Genomic DNA, 18,436 nt, shown 5'->3' with positions numbered 1-18,436 from the left:
CAGTCACCATTGATTAATCAGTTAATTAAAGGGTGAATGGATTGGGAACATTCTTGCCATCCAGACCAGAATTGATATGATATAATGGAAAGCTACCAAGACTTCTAGACATCTAACTAGTCACGTGAACTTAAACTCTGTGTGTCTCAGTTTTCTCCCCTATAGAGTCAGAAGGTTGGGTAATATATCCCAGATTTTGTTATTTTGTGATATATAATACATTTGAGGGTTTTTTTTCATCCTAGCTACTGTGCTAGGGACTAGAATTACAGCTCACCTGAGTGTAGTCTTGATATAGAGTCCTATATGAAGGAGCAGAAACACTTCCAAGGTGACTTCCTTCTGCCTGACCCAGGTGGTAGTAAATCTGGCATATAATTTATATATAAAGTTTCAATAAAAGTAGGCTCATGGCCTGGAAACATATTTTTGGGCTTTGCAGATTTTGTTTGTCTAGGCTAGTTTCTTTTTCATTGATATGGCTAGCTGGACATTTAAATATTCATATATTACTGACTACTTAAAATGGTATAGTGAAATACTATTTAAAAGAACTCTTGAGGTTCACATTTTTTGTCATGTCCCACAATTTACAAGGTTTTATCTATCTCTTGACTTTCTCTGCATCTACCTCATAAGTCATACTCCATTGAGGTTCTTAAGACTCTGTTAGTTGTTGATGTTTTACTTCTGTCTCTACCTAGTTGGAACAGAAGCTGAAGCATAGATTTTACATGCTTCTGTTTACATGAAATTATATAATAGGGGTGGTGGTGGTGATGTTCTATCTCTATGTGTTAGAAAACCCAGGAAATGGGGATGCTAGTAGCCCATAAAACTCTGTGCTAGATTTAAGGAGTTAGGTATTAAATTATTTCTGTTGTGATTTCTGGTTCTAAATGGAGCTAATAATAAGATGTTGTAAGTATATTTGAGTATTGCTTGGATTTCTTTTTTCAGGATGAAGGAGTTGTTAAAGAAATCCCTATTACTCATCACGTTAAGGAAGGATATGAGAAAGCAGATCCTGCACAATTTGAGTTACTCAAAGTTCTTGGTCAGGGATCCTTTGGAAAGGTAATGGATGCCTTTTTCCCCATTTGTTTTTCTTCTAAACATTTAGCAAAAAAGTATACACATAGGTAGAAATCTGATAAATGTGCTGTTTCTAAATTGTCAAAGGATACACACAAAGGCGGCTCTAATTTTACTGCTTTTTATTTCTGTTGTATTTTTAGTTCAATTTCTTTATTCTTCTCTGTAATAATAAAGGTTTTCTAATCCCCTGGGATCACTGATATCTCTAGGACAAAATATAGCATGCTATTTATTAGCTGCCTAAATCAAGAAACTTTGAATTTTGTAAAAGAGATCTTGTTTCTATGTTCACATGCTGGCATGACCTTTGCTTTCTTTATTGGTGATTTCATCTGTATTCCTTAGCTCTGTCACAGAAGTCAGAATGTATGTATCAATTCATGTACTGAATACATGAATTAATCTATCATCTTTTAAAGCAAATATGTGTGTAAAGTACAGCTATGGTAAGTACTGGGTGATATATGGATTATGTGAAACTCCTGCCTTCAAAGGGCTTAAATTTCAAGGGAAAAAGCAAAATTGAGGAAGATAAACTCTGACACTCATTATTAAAATTGCTTATTAAGGGCTTAATGGTATATGATTCTTGGAAAAGATGTATGTAGGTCTGGTTCCTGACTTGTATACCTAACATCTAAGACACGAAAAGTATTGCATACACATATTAAGTAACAGCCTTTAGGAAACAGCAACAGTGGCAATTTAAGGGGAGGAAGTTAATGAGAAACTACTAATTTCAGGGTGGCTGAGATTTAGTTTCAAAGGGGAAAGTAAGGAAGTTGAGCATTGCTTAGTTATTATGCTCTGAAACATTATAAAAGAAAGACATTTATTGAACACCTGGTTTGTGTATAACACTTCAAAAAACAGCATTGGTTAATATAAAGTAGACATAATTGTCTTAAAGTAATCTGATACCTGTGTGGTATAGAATACAACATGTAAAATATAGAGAAACATTTTCAGGACACAAAAAGTACAAGCTAAGGTGGATTATGGTTTGGCAGTGAATTGGTACAGGAGGTATATGATGACAAGGAGATAGGACTTGAATAGTTGTGCTAGGGGGAGTAAAACTAGAAGGAGCTTTCAATAGATTGTATGTGTGGGGGGTGTATTTATAGAACTGACCTGTAGAGTAGGCATGTGCATTTTGAACACCTTTATTTTTTAAAGTTACTAAAAGTACAGTATATAAACAAATATTTTACATTATATTTTATGATGTTAATTTTAGAACAGAGATGAAGTTCTTTTACATCCCCAATACATAAATGCTTACATAGCGACTCAAATAAAATATCACCAGGCAATCATTTCAAGCCATTAAAAGTATTTGTTTTGTCATTTGATATATATAAATTTATTCATATGTGTATTTATTTATATACAGCTTTGTTCCAGAAAGGATTTAAGGCTTTCATAGATGAATACTAAATAAAATAAAATTTAAAATAAGTGGGGAAGATGATGGAAGCAGAAAAATTAGAGCAGGAAAGATGAGATGAAGCCAGGAATAAACTCTGTTGTTCACAGATGCATGGTATAAGGGCCTAGAAATGGGGCAAAAGTGAAGACAAATATTTTGGCAGCCATTATAAAGAGGCTGAAACATTTAATTGTATGATTATTGACAGTATCTTTAAGAAACAGACCAGAGAAATTTTTCTTATGGGGCTTCATGAAGAAAATACAGTATAACATGATAAAATGTCTTCAGTAACATCTTCACATTAATTATAGCAACACGCTGACAAGTTGTCAATGCAGTCCTTAAAAAATTCAGGGAACACTCAGCTTTGTACAGGAACTTTGGTTTAACAAGGATATCATAGAAGCCTTTAAAAAATTCCTAATACTAAAATACAGAATAGTGATCCTTGTGCAGTTCATCAACCAAAGAAATATTAAGGAGGTGGCTTATTTCTTTCTTCCTAGGATGTGAACATACTTGCTTGTCAGTATTATGTCATTTGCGTAGGCATTGTGTGGGTGGGACTTGTTATATGCTGAACCTATTCAGGAATTTGGCCAAGGCTGTGAATCAGATAAGTGTAGGAGCAATTCCAAGAAACTTTGGGCTGCAGTCATATTTATAAGTTTTTCTGTGAAAGTCCCATTGTTAAAATGCAATAAATGGAATTTTAACCTATATAATGCTTTGTGACATTGAACATCTATATAGTCTATTTAATCGGGAAAAATCCTACGAAAATCAGTTGTAAAATTGTACTTTAAAGAAGCATGCATTATCATAAAAGATGCATATAAAATTCTGTACTAAGCACATCAAGTAATGTGTGAATTGAAATGAAGTATACCAAACAACTTACATTACTTATTTTAAAACACAATAAAATAAAACACTTGAAAACATGTTTGACATTGTCAGACTAGCCTTTCATATATTTCACATGTCAAATCATTTACACAAAGCATACATACATTTTAACATTCATGCTTCATATTGTTTTTGCTTTTGTGGTAGTAAAGCCTTTAAATATAGGACTTAAAAATGGATTTTTGAAAATATCAAACCCTTGCCCTCCTTAGTAATTGATTAGCTATCAAGAGATAGTTTTAAAAATATATGTTTACAACTTAAAATTTCTTGCAAATGGCACTTTCTCTTCAATCAGTGTTAAAGCTGTGCAGTTCTGCAGTTCACTTCAGCAAACACTTCTTAACGGAAAATATAAAAGTCCATATGACAGAGAAAAGTATATTGGAGTAATTCACTCATTCATTTCTCTTCTGAACAATTTCTGAGAATTGGATTAGAGTGACTGAAAAGAAACCTCTCTGATCAGGAAACAGATGTTTTTAGAAACAGTAGTTTGAAGTCATGCAGCTTCTTCTGTAGTTGATGATGGGAAGAGAGCAGAGTGAGATGATGTTTTCTTATGCTAGGAAAGTTCACTCATTAGACCTGAAAAGAACAAATCAGGTAATGAACAAATAAACAGTTATATCTCTAGACTGTTAATGATGGCTTCTATTAGATGCCATATTGAGATACTAGTGAGGTTTTTAAGAGATAGGGGAAAAGTGGCTGCTTTGTGCTTTGTGCTTTGGGTTTTTCTTTCTTCTTTAATTGCCTCTTTTTACCCTCTGTATTCCATTCTTTTCAACTCCACTAAAGGCTGTGTTCTAGAACAGTGGTTCTCAAAGTGGAGTCTACTAACCCTGGATATCCACAGGACACTTTCAGGGGGTTCTCAAGGTCAAGACTGTTTTATAATACTAAGATATTATTCGTAAAACTTTTGGCACTTTGGCACAGTCAAGGAAGTGATTTTAAACTACATCAGTAATCATATTCTTCACTGTCACCCACTTACAGTTAAAAAAATGTGTTTTACTTAAGAATGTCCTCGATGAGGTTTTAACAGTGATTAAATTTATCAAGTATCAACCCTTGAGTACACATCTTCTTAATATTGTGTGATTAAATTGAGAAGTACACAAAGTACTTTAGCTGCATACCAAAAGTATGATTGTCTCAAGACAGAGCACTTTTGCAATTTTTTGAGTTGTGAGCTAAATTACACACTTTTTTCATGGAAAAGCATTTTTACTTGAAAGAATGATCGACAAACTATGGTTACTTAAACTTGGGTATTTGGTAGATGTTTTCTCAAAAATGAATGGAGAGAACCTGTTATTTCATGGAAAACAACTGATAATAATTTTGTCAATGATAAAATTCGAGCTTTGAAGCAAAAAATTAGAATTTTGGAAAATTTTTATTTGCCACTGTGGGCTCAACTGTTCTCAATACTCAAAAGACTTTCCTGATGAGATTGCTACTGTCAACTTTTGGAAGATCTGAATAACTCAGTGAACCAATGTTTTTGAGTTGACCAAACACATGATGTTATCAAATCAGACATCAGTACAAAATCCATTCAAAGTGTCAGGTAGACCATGGATTATTATATAAAAGAATATGGACAGTTAATTGATGTGGTTTCAGATTTTTCATTGCAACTAATCTTTAAGAAACTGCCACTTGTCAAATTCTTGTGTCGTATCAAAAAAGAATAACTACAATTATATGGAAAGGCTATTAAAATAGCACTCCCTTTTCCAAATACATATCTGTGTGAGGCCTGATTTTCTTCTTATAATTTAAGCAAAATAACTTAATTGCAACAGATTGAATGTAGAAGCAGATATGAGAATCCAACTGTCTTCTGTTAAGCCAGATATTAGAGACTTGCAAAAATGTAGATCAGTGTCAATCTTCTCATGGATTTTTTTGTTTTGGAAAAAATATAGTTATCTGTATAAAAATATTTATATTCACATATAACAGGTATTTATTATTTTTAATGAATCAATACATAGTTAATTTTTTTCTGTTTTAATTTCTAATATAGTAAATATCAATAGATATAACCCACAAAAACAAAAGTACTTTAGAGTCATCAGTAATTTTTAGGATTGTAAAAGAATTATTTTTTTTATTATGTTTATCATCTTTAAGGTTTTTATTTTTATTTTTTTAATATTTATTGGAGTATAGCTGCTTTACAATGTTATGTTAGTTTCTACTGTACAGCAAAGTAAAAGAATTCTTGAGACCAAAAATATTGAGAATTGCTTTCTTGGAAAAGACTGAGAAAGATAGTTCTCTTACTTGTGGTGTAGTCAACACTCACGAAATGACTTGACTCCTTTGTTGTCAACATCTTGGTCACATGATATTGATTAGGAAAGAGGAAACTGTTTATCTACCTTTATTTGCCCATGTCAGTAAAACTGAATGAAAACTTTAAGTCTGGTGCTTAGGGTTAATGCCATTTGCTTAGCTTTGAAGCTTTTGTGTGTGTGTGTGTGTGTGTGTGTGTGTGTGTGTGTGTGTGTTATGGCAATTAATTTAACCTGCTGTTTAAAAAACTGATATAGACTTAAATCAGCTATACAAATACGTACAAGTCCGCTTGTTTGCCAACAGCAGGAAACTTGAAAAATACAGATAAGAAAATGTGCATCTGGGGTCATAGCTTCTTTAGCTCACTCAGTAAGTTTTATATGACATTTAGAACCCCATGGTAATTTGGTTGTGTTTGTATTCTCTCTAACCCAGATTGAATATATTCTTCTGTGATTAAAAAGCCTGATTTAGCACTGTTCATTTATAAAATACTAATTTTATTTTTTAGTGAATCTTCATTATAAAGGAGACCGAGGGTAGGCTATAGGTGTGTTAAATTTGACATTCTGTTCCATTGCTTACTATTTTCATCAGTGAAAAATCATGGATTTTTCGGACTATCCTCTCCAAGTTTAAATGCACTAAAAATAACTCCATGGAATGAAGCTACTGAAATCTTCTGTGGCAATGCACACTTCCTTGGGGTTCTACATTGTTTGGGGAGATCTTGTTGGAGTTCAGAGTAGATATTAGACATGAAAGTAACATAGGGTAGTAGCTTTGTTAGTTCTTTCAGTACAGAAATGTTTATGGTGATATGCAAATTTATGATTTGGTTCAAGCCCTGAACTTTTATTTTCTCCAAAGATAGTTTTATGTTGCAAAACCCAGCCATCTGTTAATATGTGAATTCTCTTGATTAGTCTACTCCAAGTGTGGTATGAACTGTTACTGGCTTACTGTAAGACATGTTCAAAAACTGAGAGTAAGCATTTAGCAACTTTTACAGAAATTTGACAAAGTAATTTTATGTGTAGAATCAATTAGTATAAAAAGGGATTGTATTTTATGACATTTAAATTTCAATTTTCTAAATAATTCATTTTGATTATATTTTATAGAAGTATGGTCTGCAATGGACTTGGAGAAAAGGGGGAAAAAAAGACTGGTTGGTCTACACAGAAAGTGTGAGAAGCACTACACTAGATGAGTATGAAAACTGTAAACCTGAAATGGTCCTTGAGTTTAGGTCTGATATAAAGAATAGGAGAAGCAGAGATTAAATGAAGTAAAGATTCCACCCCCTCACCTGCCCAGTTGGCTGATACATAATTATCACATAAAATATTTGGATTAAAGGGTTTTAAGCTCTACCTTAGGAAAGAGGCAAGACAAAAAATTACTTAAAATCTCTCCCATCTGCAGTTTTGTGTGAACAAGTTAGTTACTTGACCACATTTTAAAGTTAAGCAACACTTGAATAGAACTTGTTAGAGTTGAGGATGGCAGGTAAGGCAGTGAACACGTTTTACTAAATAATTAAAAAATTGAAACAACCCTTTACTAATAAATAACTCATAAAACTGTAATATACTCATAATTATCTTCATAACTGAGGCTTTTTAAAACTTAGCTTTTAATGAGTCATAATACTGGTTTGAAAATATGAGATATTATTACTTAAGCTTACTTGGTAACTTTAAATAATTTAACTTTCATTTCTTTATTGAAATATTTGCCATCTTGATTCTTTTTCTTGGCAGACAGATAAGAATTTCCTGATTTCTTATTAGAAAATAAAATACCTGGTAACTTCTAAAATGGACCAATAGGGAAGTAGAAATGAAGGTATCAAATTAATGGTCATCACATTTGTTTGCTCCTTATTAAGGTAACAAAAAGGAGCTTGGGTTTTATAAGGAGCTCCCTTAGCTCAAATTGTCTTTTGTTATATTATTTATCTCTTACATCAGAAACTTCTCAAATGTTCTTTTAAATTTTCTTTTCCACAATAGGATGTACGGGAGTGTGATTCACTAAGTGACTGAAAGTGAGGAAATATTAACCAAGTATAATTTATAGAGAAAGGTATATCTTTATAAAATTAGAGAAAATGCAAGGCTGTATTTATGTGCTAATGTATATGTTTAGCAGGAATGGCTTGGGATGTGAATTTCACTGTTTTAATTTTAATTCTCCTATTAGGTTTTTCTTGTTAGAAAGAAGACTGGTCCTGATGCTGGACAGCTCTATGCAATGAAGGTGTTAAAGAAAGCTTCTTTAAAAGGTAGAAAATTGGAAAGCTTATTAAAATAGAATGTGGTAAAGCTTGTTTTAAGAAATATGCTGTGTACTGCTTATATAAGATGAGTAGATTTAGTTTCCTTTTAACATTAGTAATTGTTACAGATTTCTAGTGGTAAGTGATATTTCTAGGTTTGATATTGGCATATACCCTAATTTAGTGAGAGTGTACCCTAGTAAAATTTTAATGGGATAAAAAGTGACATGTTTTATTTAAAGTGAACTTATTTTATTAAACTATATTCTTTTATTTCAAGATTCTTATTTTTTCTGTCTATCTGTTTTGGTATTGCATATTGAGAAAGCACAGCCACCTGCATACACTTATATACACTGTCTTCCAGGCTGTGATAACAATAACACTGTGCTCAGTTTTAATCAATAAACTCATTTGAACAATTTGGAGATTAATATATAATAAATGCTTATTCACCAAATAACTTTGTGTCTCCTTAACACATCTCTAGATCTAAACTGAATTTGTTAGCTTTCTGAGAATATGGTAATTACTGTCTAGGAATATAGACTGCAAATTTGGGCACTTACAAAGTTATGTTTTATATTTCTGTATTTTTGTTTGGTGAATTACTGATGGGATCTCTACTGAAATTATATACGAGAGCAATATATTCTACCCTTCTGTAATTTTTAGTTCGAGACAGAGTTCGGACAAAGATGGAGAGGGATATACTGGTGGAAGTAAATCATCCATTTATTGTCAAGTTGCACTATGGTATGTAATCTTTTTTTAAAAAACATATGGAATTAGAGAACTAAGATTTCCTTTCAGACAATAATATAACAGGATATAAATACTTCAAACAGGAAATGAATATGGAATGATTTAATACATTCAACTATGTAAAATGTATTTATCTGAAATAAGAATTAATATCTAGCTTTTAGTTGTCTTTCCTGTATTTGTTGGTTAACTTGTCTAAGGTAACAAGATAGTGTCATCTGATTACTTGTCTAGTAGTATTTCTGTACTAGGCTATACCTCCAGGGATCTTAGGCTATAAACTACTGTGACAATTTCTTCAAAACATTTTTGTGTTTGGAAGGGCTCCTCTTACATGTTCATAATGAGCATATTAATCTTACTTCCTCATTCTGTTGAAGAGGACCATATGGTATATTAGTCTATTTGAGTTATTTTTTCTTACGTTTGGCAGGAGAGGAATACAAGTGAGAAGCAATAGGTACAATGGAAAGAACATGAATTTGGAGTCAGACAGTTCTGAGGTTTTTTTTGTTTTTTTTTTAATTGCGATATAGTTGACTTACAGTATTACATAAGTTTCAGGTGTACAATATAGTGTTTCACAATTTTAAGGTTATATCCCATTTATATTTACTATAAAATATTGGTGATGAATCCTTGTGTTGTACTATATATCCTTGTAGGTTACTTATTTTATACATAGTAGTTTGTACCTCTTAATCCCCTACCCCTATCTTGCCCCATCCCCCTCCCTCTCCCCATTGGTAAACACTAGTTTGTTCTCTATATCTATGAGTCTGTTTCTTTTTAGTTATATTCCCTAGTTGGTTTTATTTTTAAGATTCCACTTAGAAGTGATATCATATAATTTTTGTCTCTGATTTTCACTAAGCATAATATTCTCTATGTCCATTCATGCTGTTGAAATGGCAATATTTCATTCTTTTTTATGGCTGATTAATAATCTGTGTGTGTGTGTGTATGTGTGTGTGTGTGTGTGTGTGTACGCCACATCTTTTTGTTTTTCTTTTATTTTTTTCTTATTGAAGAATAATTGCTTTAAAATGGTGTGTTAGTTTCTGCTTTATAACAAAGTGAATCACTTATACATATACATATGTTCCCATATCTCCTCCCTCTTGCATCTCCCTCCCTCCCACACTCCCTATCCCACCCATCCAGGTGGTCACAAAGCACCAAGCTGATCTCCCTGTGCTACGTGGCTGCTTCCCACTAGCTATCTATTTTACATTTGGTAGTGTATACATGTCCATGCCACTTTCTCACTTTGTCACAGCTTACCCTTCCCACTCCCCATATCCGCAAGTCCATTCTATACTAGGTCTGTGTCTTTATTCCCGTCTTACCCCTAGGTACTTCATGACATATTTTTTTTCTTATATTCCATATATATGTGTTAGCATATGAAATTTGTCTTTCCCTTTCTGACTTACTTCACTCTGTATGACAGACTCTAGGTCCATGCACCTCACTACAAATAACTCAATTTTGTTTCTTTTTATGGCTGAGTAGTATTCCATTGTATATATGTGCCACATCTTCTTTATCCATTCATCCGATGATGGACACTTAGGTTGTTTCCATCTCCTGGCTATTGTAAATAGAGCTGCAATGAACACTTTGGTACATGACTCTTTTTGAATTATGGTTTTCTCAGGGTATATGCCCAGTAGTGGGATAGCTGTGTCATATGGTAGATCTATTTTTAGTTTTTTAGGGAACCTCCATACTGTTCTTCATAGTGGCTGAACCAATTCACATTCCCACCAGCAGTGCAAGAGTGTTCCCTTTTCTCCACACCCTCTCCAGCATTTATTGTTTCTAGATTTTTGATGATGGCCATTCTGACCGGAGTGAGATGATATCTCATTGTAGTTTTGATTAGCATTTCTCTAATGATTAATGATGTTGAGCATTCTTTCATGTGTTTGTTGTCAATCTGTATATCTTCTTTGGAGAAATGTCTATTTAGATCTTCTGCCCATTTTTGGATTGGGTTGTTTGGCTTTTTCTTGTTATTGAGCTGCATGAGCTGCTTATAAACTTTGCAGATTAATCCTTTGTCAGCTGCTTCATTTGCAAATATTCTCTCCCATTCTGAGGGTTGTCTTTAGGTCTTATTTATGGTTTCCTTTGCTGTGCAAAAGCTTTGAAGTTTCATTTGGTCTCATTTGTTTATTTTTGTTTTATTTCCATTTCTCTAGGAGGTGGGTCAAAAAGGATATCGCTGTGATTTATGTCACAGAGAGTGCTGCCTATGTTTTCCTCTAAGAGTTTGATAGTTTCTGGCCGTACATTTAGGTCTTTAATCCATTTTGAGCTTATTTTTGTGTATGGTGTTAGGGAGTGATCTAATCTCATACTTTTACATGTACCTGTTCAGTTTTCCCAGCACCACTTATTGAAGAGGCTGTCCTTTCTCCACTGTACATTCCTGCCTTGATAATCAAAGTTAAGGTGATTATATTTGCATGGGTTTATCTCTGGGCTTTCTATCCTGTTCCATTGCTCTATATTTCTGTTTTTGTGCCAGTGCCATACTGTCTTGACTACTGTAGCTTTGTAGTATAGTCTGAAGTAAGGGAGCCTGATTCCTCCAGCTCCCTTTTTCGTTCTCAAGATTCCTTTGGGTATTCGGGGTCTTTTGTGTTTCCATACAAATTGTGAAATTTTTTGTTCCAGTTTTGTGAAAAATGCCAGTGGTAGTTTGATAGGGATTGGATTGAATCTGTAGATTGCTTTGGGTAGTAGAGTCATTTTCACAATGTTGATTCTTCCAATCCAACAACATTGTATATCTCTCCATCTATTTGTATCATCTTTAGTTTCTTTCATCAGTGTTTTATATTTTTCTGCATACAGGTCTTTTGTCTCCTTAGGTAGATTTATTCCTAGGTATTTTATCCTTTTTGTTACAGTGGTAAATGGGAGTGTTTTCTTGATTTCACTTTCAGATTTTTCATCATTAGTATCTAGGAATGCCAGAGATTTCTGTGCATTAATTTTGTATCCTTCCACTTTACCAAATTCATTGATTATCTCTAGTAGTTTTCTGGTAGCATCTTTAGGATTCTCTATGTATAGTATCATGTCATCTGCAAACAGTGACAGCTTTACTTCTTCTTTTCCGATTTGGATTCCTTTTATTTCCTTTTCTTCTCTGATTGCTGTGGCTAAAACTTCCAAAACTATGTTGAATAAGAGTGGTGAGAGTGGGCAACCTTGTCTTGTTCCTGATCTTAGTGGAAATGCTTTCAGTTTTTCACCATTGAGGATGATGTTGGCTGTGGGTTTGTCATATATGCCCTTTATTGTGTTGAGGAAAGTTCCCTCTGTGCCTACTTTCTGGAGGGTTTTTATCATAAATGGGTGTTGAATTTTGTCAAAAGCTTTCTCTGCCTCTATTGAGATGAGCATATGGTTTTTCTCCTTCAATTTGTTAATCTGGTGTATCACGTTGATCGATTTGCATATATTGAAGAATCCTTGCATTCCTGGAATAAACCCCACTTTATCGTGGTGTATGGTCCTTTTAATGTGCTGTTGCATTCTGTTTGCTAGTATTTCATTGAGGATTTTTGCATTTATGTTCATCAGTGATATTGGCCTGTAGTTTTCTTTCTTTGTGACATCCTTTTCTGGGTTTGGTATCAGGGTGATGGTGGCCTCATAGAATGAGTTTGGGAGTGTTCCTCCCTCTGCTATATTTTGGAAGAGTTTGAGAAGGATAGGTGTTAGCTCTTCAGTAAATGTTAGATAGAATTTGCTTGTGAAGCCATGTGGTCCTTGGCTTTTGTTTGTTGGAAGATTTTTAATCACATTTTCAATTTCAGTGCTTGTGATTGGTCTGTTCATATTTTGTATTTCTTCCTGATTCAGTCTTGTCTGGTTGTGCATTTCTATGAATTTGTCCATTTCTTCCAGGTTGTCCATTTTATTGGCATAGAGTTGCCTGTAGTAATCTCTCATGATCTTTTGTATTTCTGCAGTGTCGGTTGTTACTTCTCCTTTTTCATTTCTGATACTATTGGTTTGAGTCTTCACCCTTTTTTTCTTGATGAGTCTGACTAATGGTTTATCAATTTTGTTTATATTCTCAAGGAACCAGCTTTTAGTTTTATTGATCTTTGCTATTGTTTCCTTCATTTCTTTTTCATTTATTTCTGATCTGATCTTTATGATTTATTTCCTTCTGCTAACTTTGGGTTTTTTGTTCTTCTTTCTCTAATTGCTTTAGGTGCAAGGTTAGGTTGTTTATTCGAGATGTTTCCTGTTTCTTAAGGTAGGATTGTATTGCTATAAACTTCCCTCTTAGAACTGCTTTTGCTGCATCTCATAGGTTTTGGGTCATCGTGTCTCCGTTGTCATTTGTTTCTAGGTATTTTTTGATTTCCTCTTTGATTTCTTCAGTGATCACTTCGTTATTAAGTAGTGTATTGTTTAGCCTCCATGTGTTTGTATTTTTTACACATCTTTTCGTGTAATTAATATTTAGTATCATAGCATTGTGGTCGGGAAAGATACTTGATAAAATTTCAATTTTCTTAAATTTACTAAGGCTTGATTTGTGACCCAAGATATGATCTATCCTGGAGAATGTTCCATGAGCACTTCAGAAAAATGTGTATTCTGTTGCTTTTGGATGGAATGTCATATAAATATCAATTAAGTCCATCTTGTTTAATGTATCATTTAAAGCTTGTGTTTCCTTATTTATTTTCATTTTGGATGATCTGTCCATTGGTGAAAGTGGGGTGGTAAAGTCCCCTACTATGAATGTGTTACTGTCGATTTCCCGTTTTATGGCTGTTAGTATTTGCCTTATGTATTCAGCTGCTTCTATGTTGGGTGCATAAGTATTTACAAGTCTTATATCTTCTTCTTGGATCGATCCCTTTATCATTATGTAGTGTCCTTTTTGTCTCTTGTAATAGTCTTTATTTTAAAGTTTATTTTGTCTGATATGAGAATTGCTACTCCAGCTTTCTTTTGCTTTACATTTGAATGGAATATTTTTTTCCAATCCCTCACTTTCAGTCTGTATGTGTCTCTAGGCCTGAAGTGTGTCTCTTGTAGACAACATATTTATGGATCTTGTTTTTGTATCCATTCAGCCAGTGTGTGTCTTTTGGTGGGAGCATTTAGTCCATTTACATTTAAGGTAGTTATCAATATGTATGTTCCTATTCCCATTTTCTTAATTGTTTTGTGTTTGTTATTGTAGGTGTTTTCCTTCTCTTTGTGTTTCTTTACTAGAGAAGTTCCTTTAGCATTTGTTGTAAAGCTGGTTTGGTGGTGCTGAACTCTCTCTGCTTTTGCTTGTCGGTAAATGTTTTAATTTCTCCATCAAATCTGAATGAGATCCTTGCTGGGTAGGGTAATCTTGGTTGTAGGTTTTTCTCCTTCATCACTTTAAATATGTCCTGCCACTCCCTTCTCGCTTGCACAGTTTCTGCTGAAAGATCAGCTGTTAACCTTATGGTGATTCCCTGTGTGTTATTTGTTGTTCTTCCCTTGCTGCTTTTAATATACTTTCTTTGTATTTAATTTTTGACAGTTTGATTAATATATGTCTTGGCATGTTTCTCCTTGGATTTATCCTTTATGGGACTCTCTGTGCTTCCTGGACTTGATTAACTATTTCCTTTCCCATATTAGGGAAGTTTTCAACTATAATCTCTTGAAATATTTTCTCAGTCCCTTTCTTTTTCTCTTCTTCTGGAACCCCTATAATTCGAATGTTGGTTCGTTTAATGTTGTCCCAGTGGTCTCTGAGACTGTCCTCAGTTCTTTTCATTCTTTTTTCTTTCTTCTGCTCTGCAGTAGTTATTTCCACTATTTTATCTTCCAGGTCACTTATCCGTTATTCTGCCTCGGTTATTCTGCTATTGATCTCATCTGGAGTATTTTTAGTTTCATTAACTGTGTTGTTCATCATTGCTTGTTTCCTCTTTAGCTCTTCTAGGTCCTTGTTAAATGTTTCTTGCATATTGTGTGTTCTATTTCCAAGATTTTGGGTCATGTTTACTATCATTATTCTGAATTCTTCTTCAGGTAGACCGCCTATTTCCTTTTCATTTGTTAGGTCTGGTGGGTTTTTATCTTGCGCTTTCATCTGCTGTGTGTTTTTCTGTCTTCTCATTTTGCTTATCTTACTGTGTTTGGGGTCTCCGTTTTGCAGGCTGCAGGTTCATAGTTCCTGTTTTTTTTGGTGTCTGTCCCCAGTGGCTAAAGTTGGTTCAGTGGTTGTGTAGGCTTCCTGTTGGAGGGGACTAGTACCTGTGTTTTAGTGGATGAGGCTGGATCTTGTCTTTCTGGTGGGCAGGTCCACGTTTGGCGGTGTATTTTGGGGTGTCTGTGGACTTATTTTGATTTTAGGCAGCCTCTCTGCTAATGGGTGGGGTTGTGTTCCTGTCTTCCTAGTTGTTTGGCATAGGGTGTCAAGCACTGTAGCTTGCTGGTCATTGAGGGAAGCTGCATGCTGGTGTTGAGATGGAGAGCTCTGGGAGATTTTTGCCTTTTGATGTTATGTGGAGCTTGGGAGGTCTTTTGTGGCCCAGTGTCCTGAAGTTGGCTCTCCCACCTCAGAGGCACAGCACTTCCTGGCTAAAGCACCAAGAGCCTTTCATCCACATGAATCATAATAAAAGGGAGAAAATGTAGAATGAAAGAAAGAAAGAATGAAACAAAGAAAGAAATACAGAAAGAAAGAAAGAAAGAAAGAAAGAAAGAAAGGATAAAATGAAATAAAGATAAAATAGTTATTAAAATAAAAATAAGTATTAAGAAAGAAACTTTTTTAAAAGAAAAAACAAAACGGATGTATAGAAGCCTAGGACAAATGGTGAAAGAAAGCTATACAGACAAAATCTCACACAGAAGCATAGACATACACACTCACAAAAAGAGGAAAAGTGGAAAAAAATAATAAATCTTGCTCTCAAAATCCACCTCCTCAATTTGGGCTGATTCGTTGTCTATTCATATATTCTACAGATGCAGGGTACTTCAAGTTGATTGTGGAGCTTTAATCTGATGCTTCTGAGGCTGCTGGGAAAGATTTCCCTTTCTCTTTTCTGTTCGCACAGCTCCTGGGGCTCAGCTTTGGATTTTGCCCCACCTCTGCGTGTAGGTCGCCACAGGGCATCTCTTCTTCACTCAGACAGGAAGGGGTTAAAGGAGCAGCTGCTTCGGAGGCTCTGGCTCACTCAGGCCACGGGGAGGCACGGGTGCGGATGTGGGGTGAGCTTGCCGTGGCAGAGGGCGGCGGGACGTTGCACCAGCCTGAGGCGCGCAGTGCGTTCTCCCAGGGAAGTTGTCCCTGGATCCTGGGACCCTGGCAGTGGCGGGCTGCACAGGCTCCCTGAAAGGGAGGTGTGGATAGTGACCTGTTCTCACACACAGGCTTCTTGGTGGCCGCAGCAGCAGCCTTAGCATCTCATGACCATCTCTGGGGTCCACGCTATTAGCCGTGGCTCATGCCCGTCTCTGGAGCTCCTTTAAGCAGGGCTCTTAATCCCCTCTCCTCACGCACCAGGAAACAAAGAGGGAAGAAAAGGTCTCTTGCCTCTTCAGCAGGTCCAGACTTTTCCCCGGACTCCCTCCCGGCCAACTGTGGTGCACTAACCCCCTGCAGGCTGTATTCACGCCACCAACCCCAGTCCTCTCCCTGCGCTCTGACCAAAACCCGATCCTCAGCTCCCAGACCCGCCCGCCCCGGCGGGTGAGCAGACAAGCCTCTAGTGCTGGTGTGTGCTGGTCTCCACCAATCCTCTGTACGGGAATCTCTCCGCTTTGCCTTCCGCACCCCTGTTGCTGTGCTCTCCTCCGCTGCTCTGAAGCTTCCCACCTCCGCCACCTACAGTCTCCGCCTGCGAAGGGGCTTCCTAATGTGTGGAAACCTTTCCTCCTTCACAGCTCCCTCCCACTGGTGCGGGTCCCATCCCTATTCTTTTGTCTCTGTTTATTCTCTTTTCTTTTGCCCTACCCAGGTACGTGGGGAGTTTCTTGCCTTTTGGGAGGTCTGTGGTCTTCTGCCAGTGTTCAGTAGGTGTTCTGTAGGAGTTGTTCCACGTGTAGATGTATTTCTGGTGTATCTGTGGGGAGGAAGGTGATCTCTGTGTCTTAGTCTTCTGCCCTCTTCCCGATTCCTCCCACCACATCTTTTTTATCCATTCACCTGTTGGTGGACACTTAGGTTGCTTCTCTATCTTGGCTATTGTAAAAAATGTTGCTGTGAACATTGGGGTGCATATATTTTTTGTGGTAATATTTTCTTTTTCTTCATATATATACCCAGGAGTGGAATCGCTGGATCGTATGATAGTTATATTTTTTATTTTTTTGATGAACCTCCATACTGTTTTCCACAGTGGCTGCACCAATTTACATTCCTATTGACAGTGTATGAGAGTTCCTTTTTCTCTACATCTTCTCCAACATTTGTTATTTGTAGAGTTTTTGATTATAGCCATTCTGACAGGTGTGAAGTGATACGTCATCATTGTTTTGATATGGGGTTTTGATACTCTGATGATTAGCGATGTTGAGCATTTTTTCATGTGCCAGTTGGCTATCTGTATATCTTCTTTGGAAAAATGTCCATTCAGGTGTTCTGCCCACTTTTTAATTGGGTTGTTTGTTTTTTTCTGATGATGAGATATATGAGCTATTTATATATTTTGGATATGAATTCCTTATTGGTCCTATCATTTGCAAATATTTTCTCCCATTCAGTAGGTTTGTTCATTTCATTGATGGTTTCCTTTGCTGTGCAAAAGCTTTTAATTTTAATTAGGTCCCATTTGCTTATTTTTGCTTTTGTTTCCATTTCCTGAGGAGTCAGTTCCAAAAAAAACATTGCTACGATTTATGTCAAAGAGTATTCTGCCTGTGTTCTCTTCTAGGAATTTTATGGTTTAGGTCTTTAATACATTTTGAGCTTATTTTTGTATGTGGTGTTAGAGAATGTTCTAATTTCATTCTTTTACATGCAGCTGTCCAGTTTTCCCAGCACCACTTATTGAAGAGACTGTTTTTCTCCATTGTATATTCTTGCCTCCTTTGTCGTAGATTAATTGACCATAAGTGCGTGGGTTTATTTCTGTGGTCTCTATTCTGTTCCATTGATCTGTATGGCTCTTTTTGTGACCGTACCATACTGTTTTGATTTTTGTAGCTTTTAGCATGGTCTAAAAGTCAGGAAGTGTGATGCCTCTAGCTTTATTCTTCTTTTCCATTATTGTTTTTGCTATTCAGGGTCTTTTGTGTTTCCATACAAATTTTAAAACTATTTGTGCTATTTCTGTGAAAAATGCCATTGTTATTTTGATAGTGATTGCATTGTATCTGTAGATTGCTTTGGGTCACCAATATTAATTCTTCCAATCCATGCAGTTCTGAGTTTTAATCATGGCTCCATTGCTAGTTTAATGTATGCATGAGATTGTGCCATTTGGCTTTCCTGGAGAATTCAATGGCATATACATTATTAAATCACTGATCCAATCTACTATGTCACTCTCAATTTTTGAAATTTAAAAAGATAGCAGCTATTGATTTTATTCTTAGGTAATTTTGACAAATAATGCATTATAGTATATACCCAACTCTCTCTGTAAAAATCC

At 35.4% G+C, this 18,436-nt stretch overlaps 1 protein-coding gene across 5 annotated transcripts in view; it reads left to right on the top strand.

Annotated features, from left to right (window-relative positions):
• RPS6KA6 (ribosomal protein S6 kinase A6) overlaps window positions 1-18,436 on the top strand; it is a 227,927-nt gene that overhangs the window by 127,933 nt on the left and 81,558 nt on the right. For 4 of the 5 annotated variants that reach the window (XR_003796370.1, XM_029240500.1, XM_029240502.1 and 1 more), the window contains exons 3-5: window positions 961-1,077; window positions 7,967-8,048; window positions 8,718-8,798. Coding sequence is in view for 4 of the 5 variants with exons in the window: in XM_029240500.1 (XP_029096333.1) it covers window positions 961-1,077; window positions 7,967-8,048; window positions 8,718-8,798 (280 nt within the window). In the remaining variant the exon portion in view is untranslated. Of the gene's footprint in view, window positions 1-960; window positions 1,078-7,966; window positions 8,049-8,717; window positions 8,799-18,436 lie in introns of those variants that run through there. The other variant, XM_029240503.1, reaches the window with a different exon arrangement.

The sequence above is a fragment of the Monodon monoceros genome, unplaced genomic scaffold (genome assembly GCF_005190385.1).
Source record: "Monodon monoceros isolate NGI ecotype Baffin Bay Population unplaced genomic scaffold, NGI_Narwhal_1 Super_Scaffold_22, whole genome shotgun sequence".
NCBI lineage: Eukaryota > Metazoa > Chordata > Mammalia > Artiodactyla > Monodontidae > Monodon > Monodon monoceros.
The sequence above is the reverse complement of the archived record's forward strand: the minus strand, read 5'-3'. Positions and strand labels throughout refer to the sequence as shown.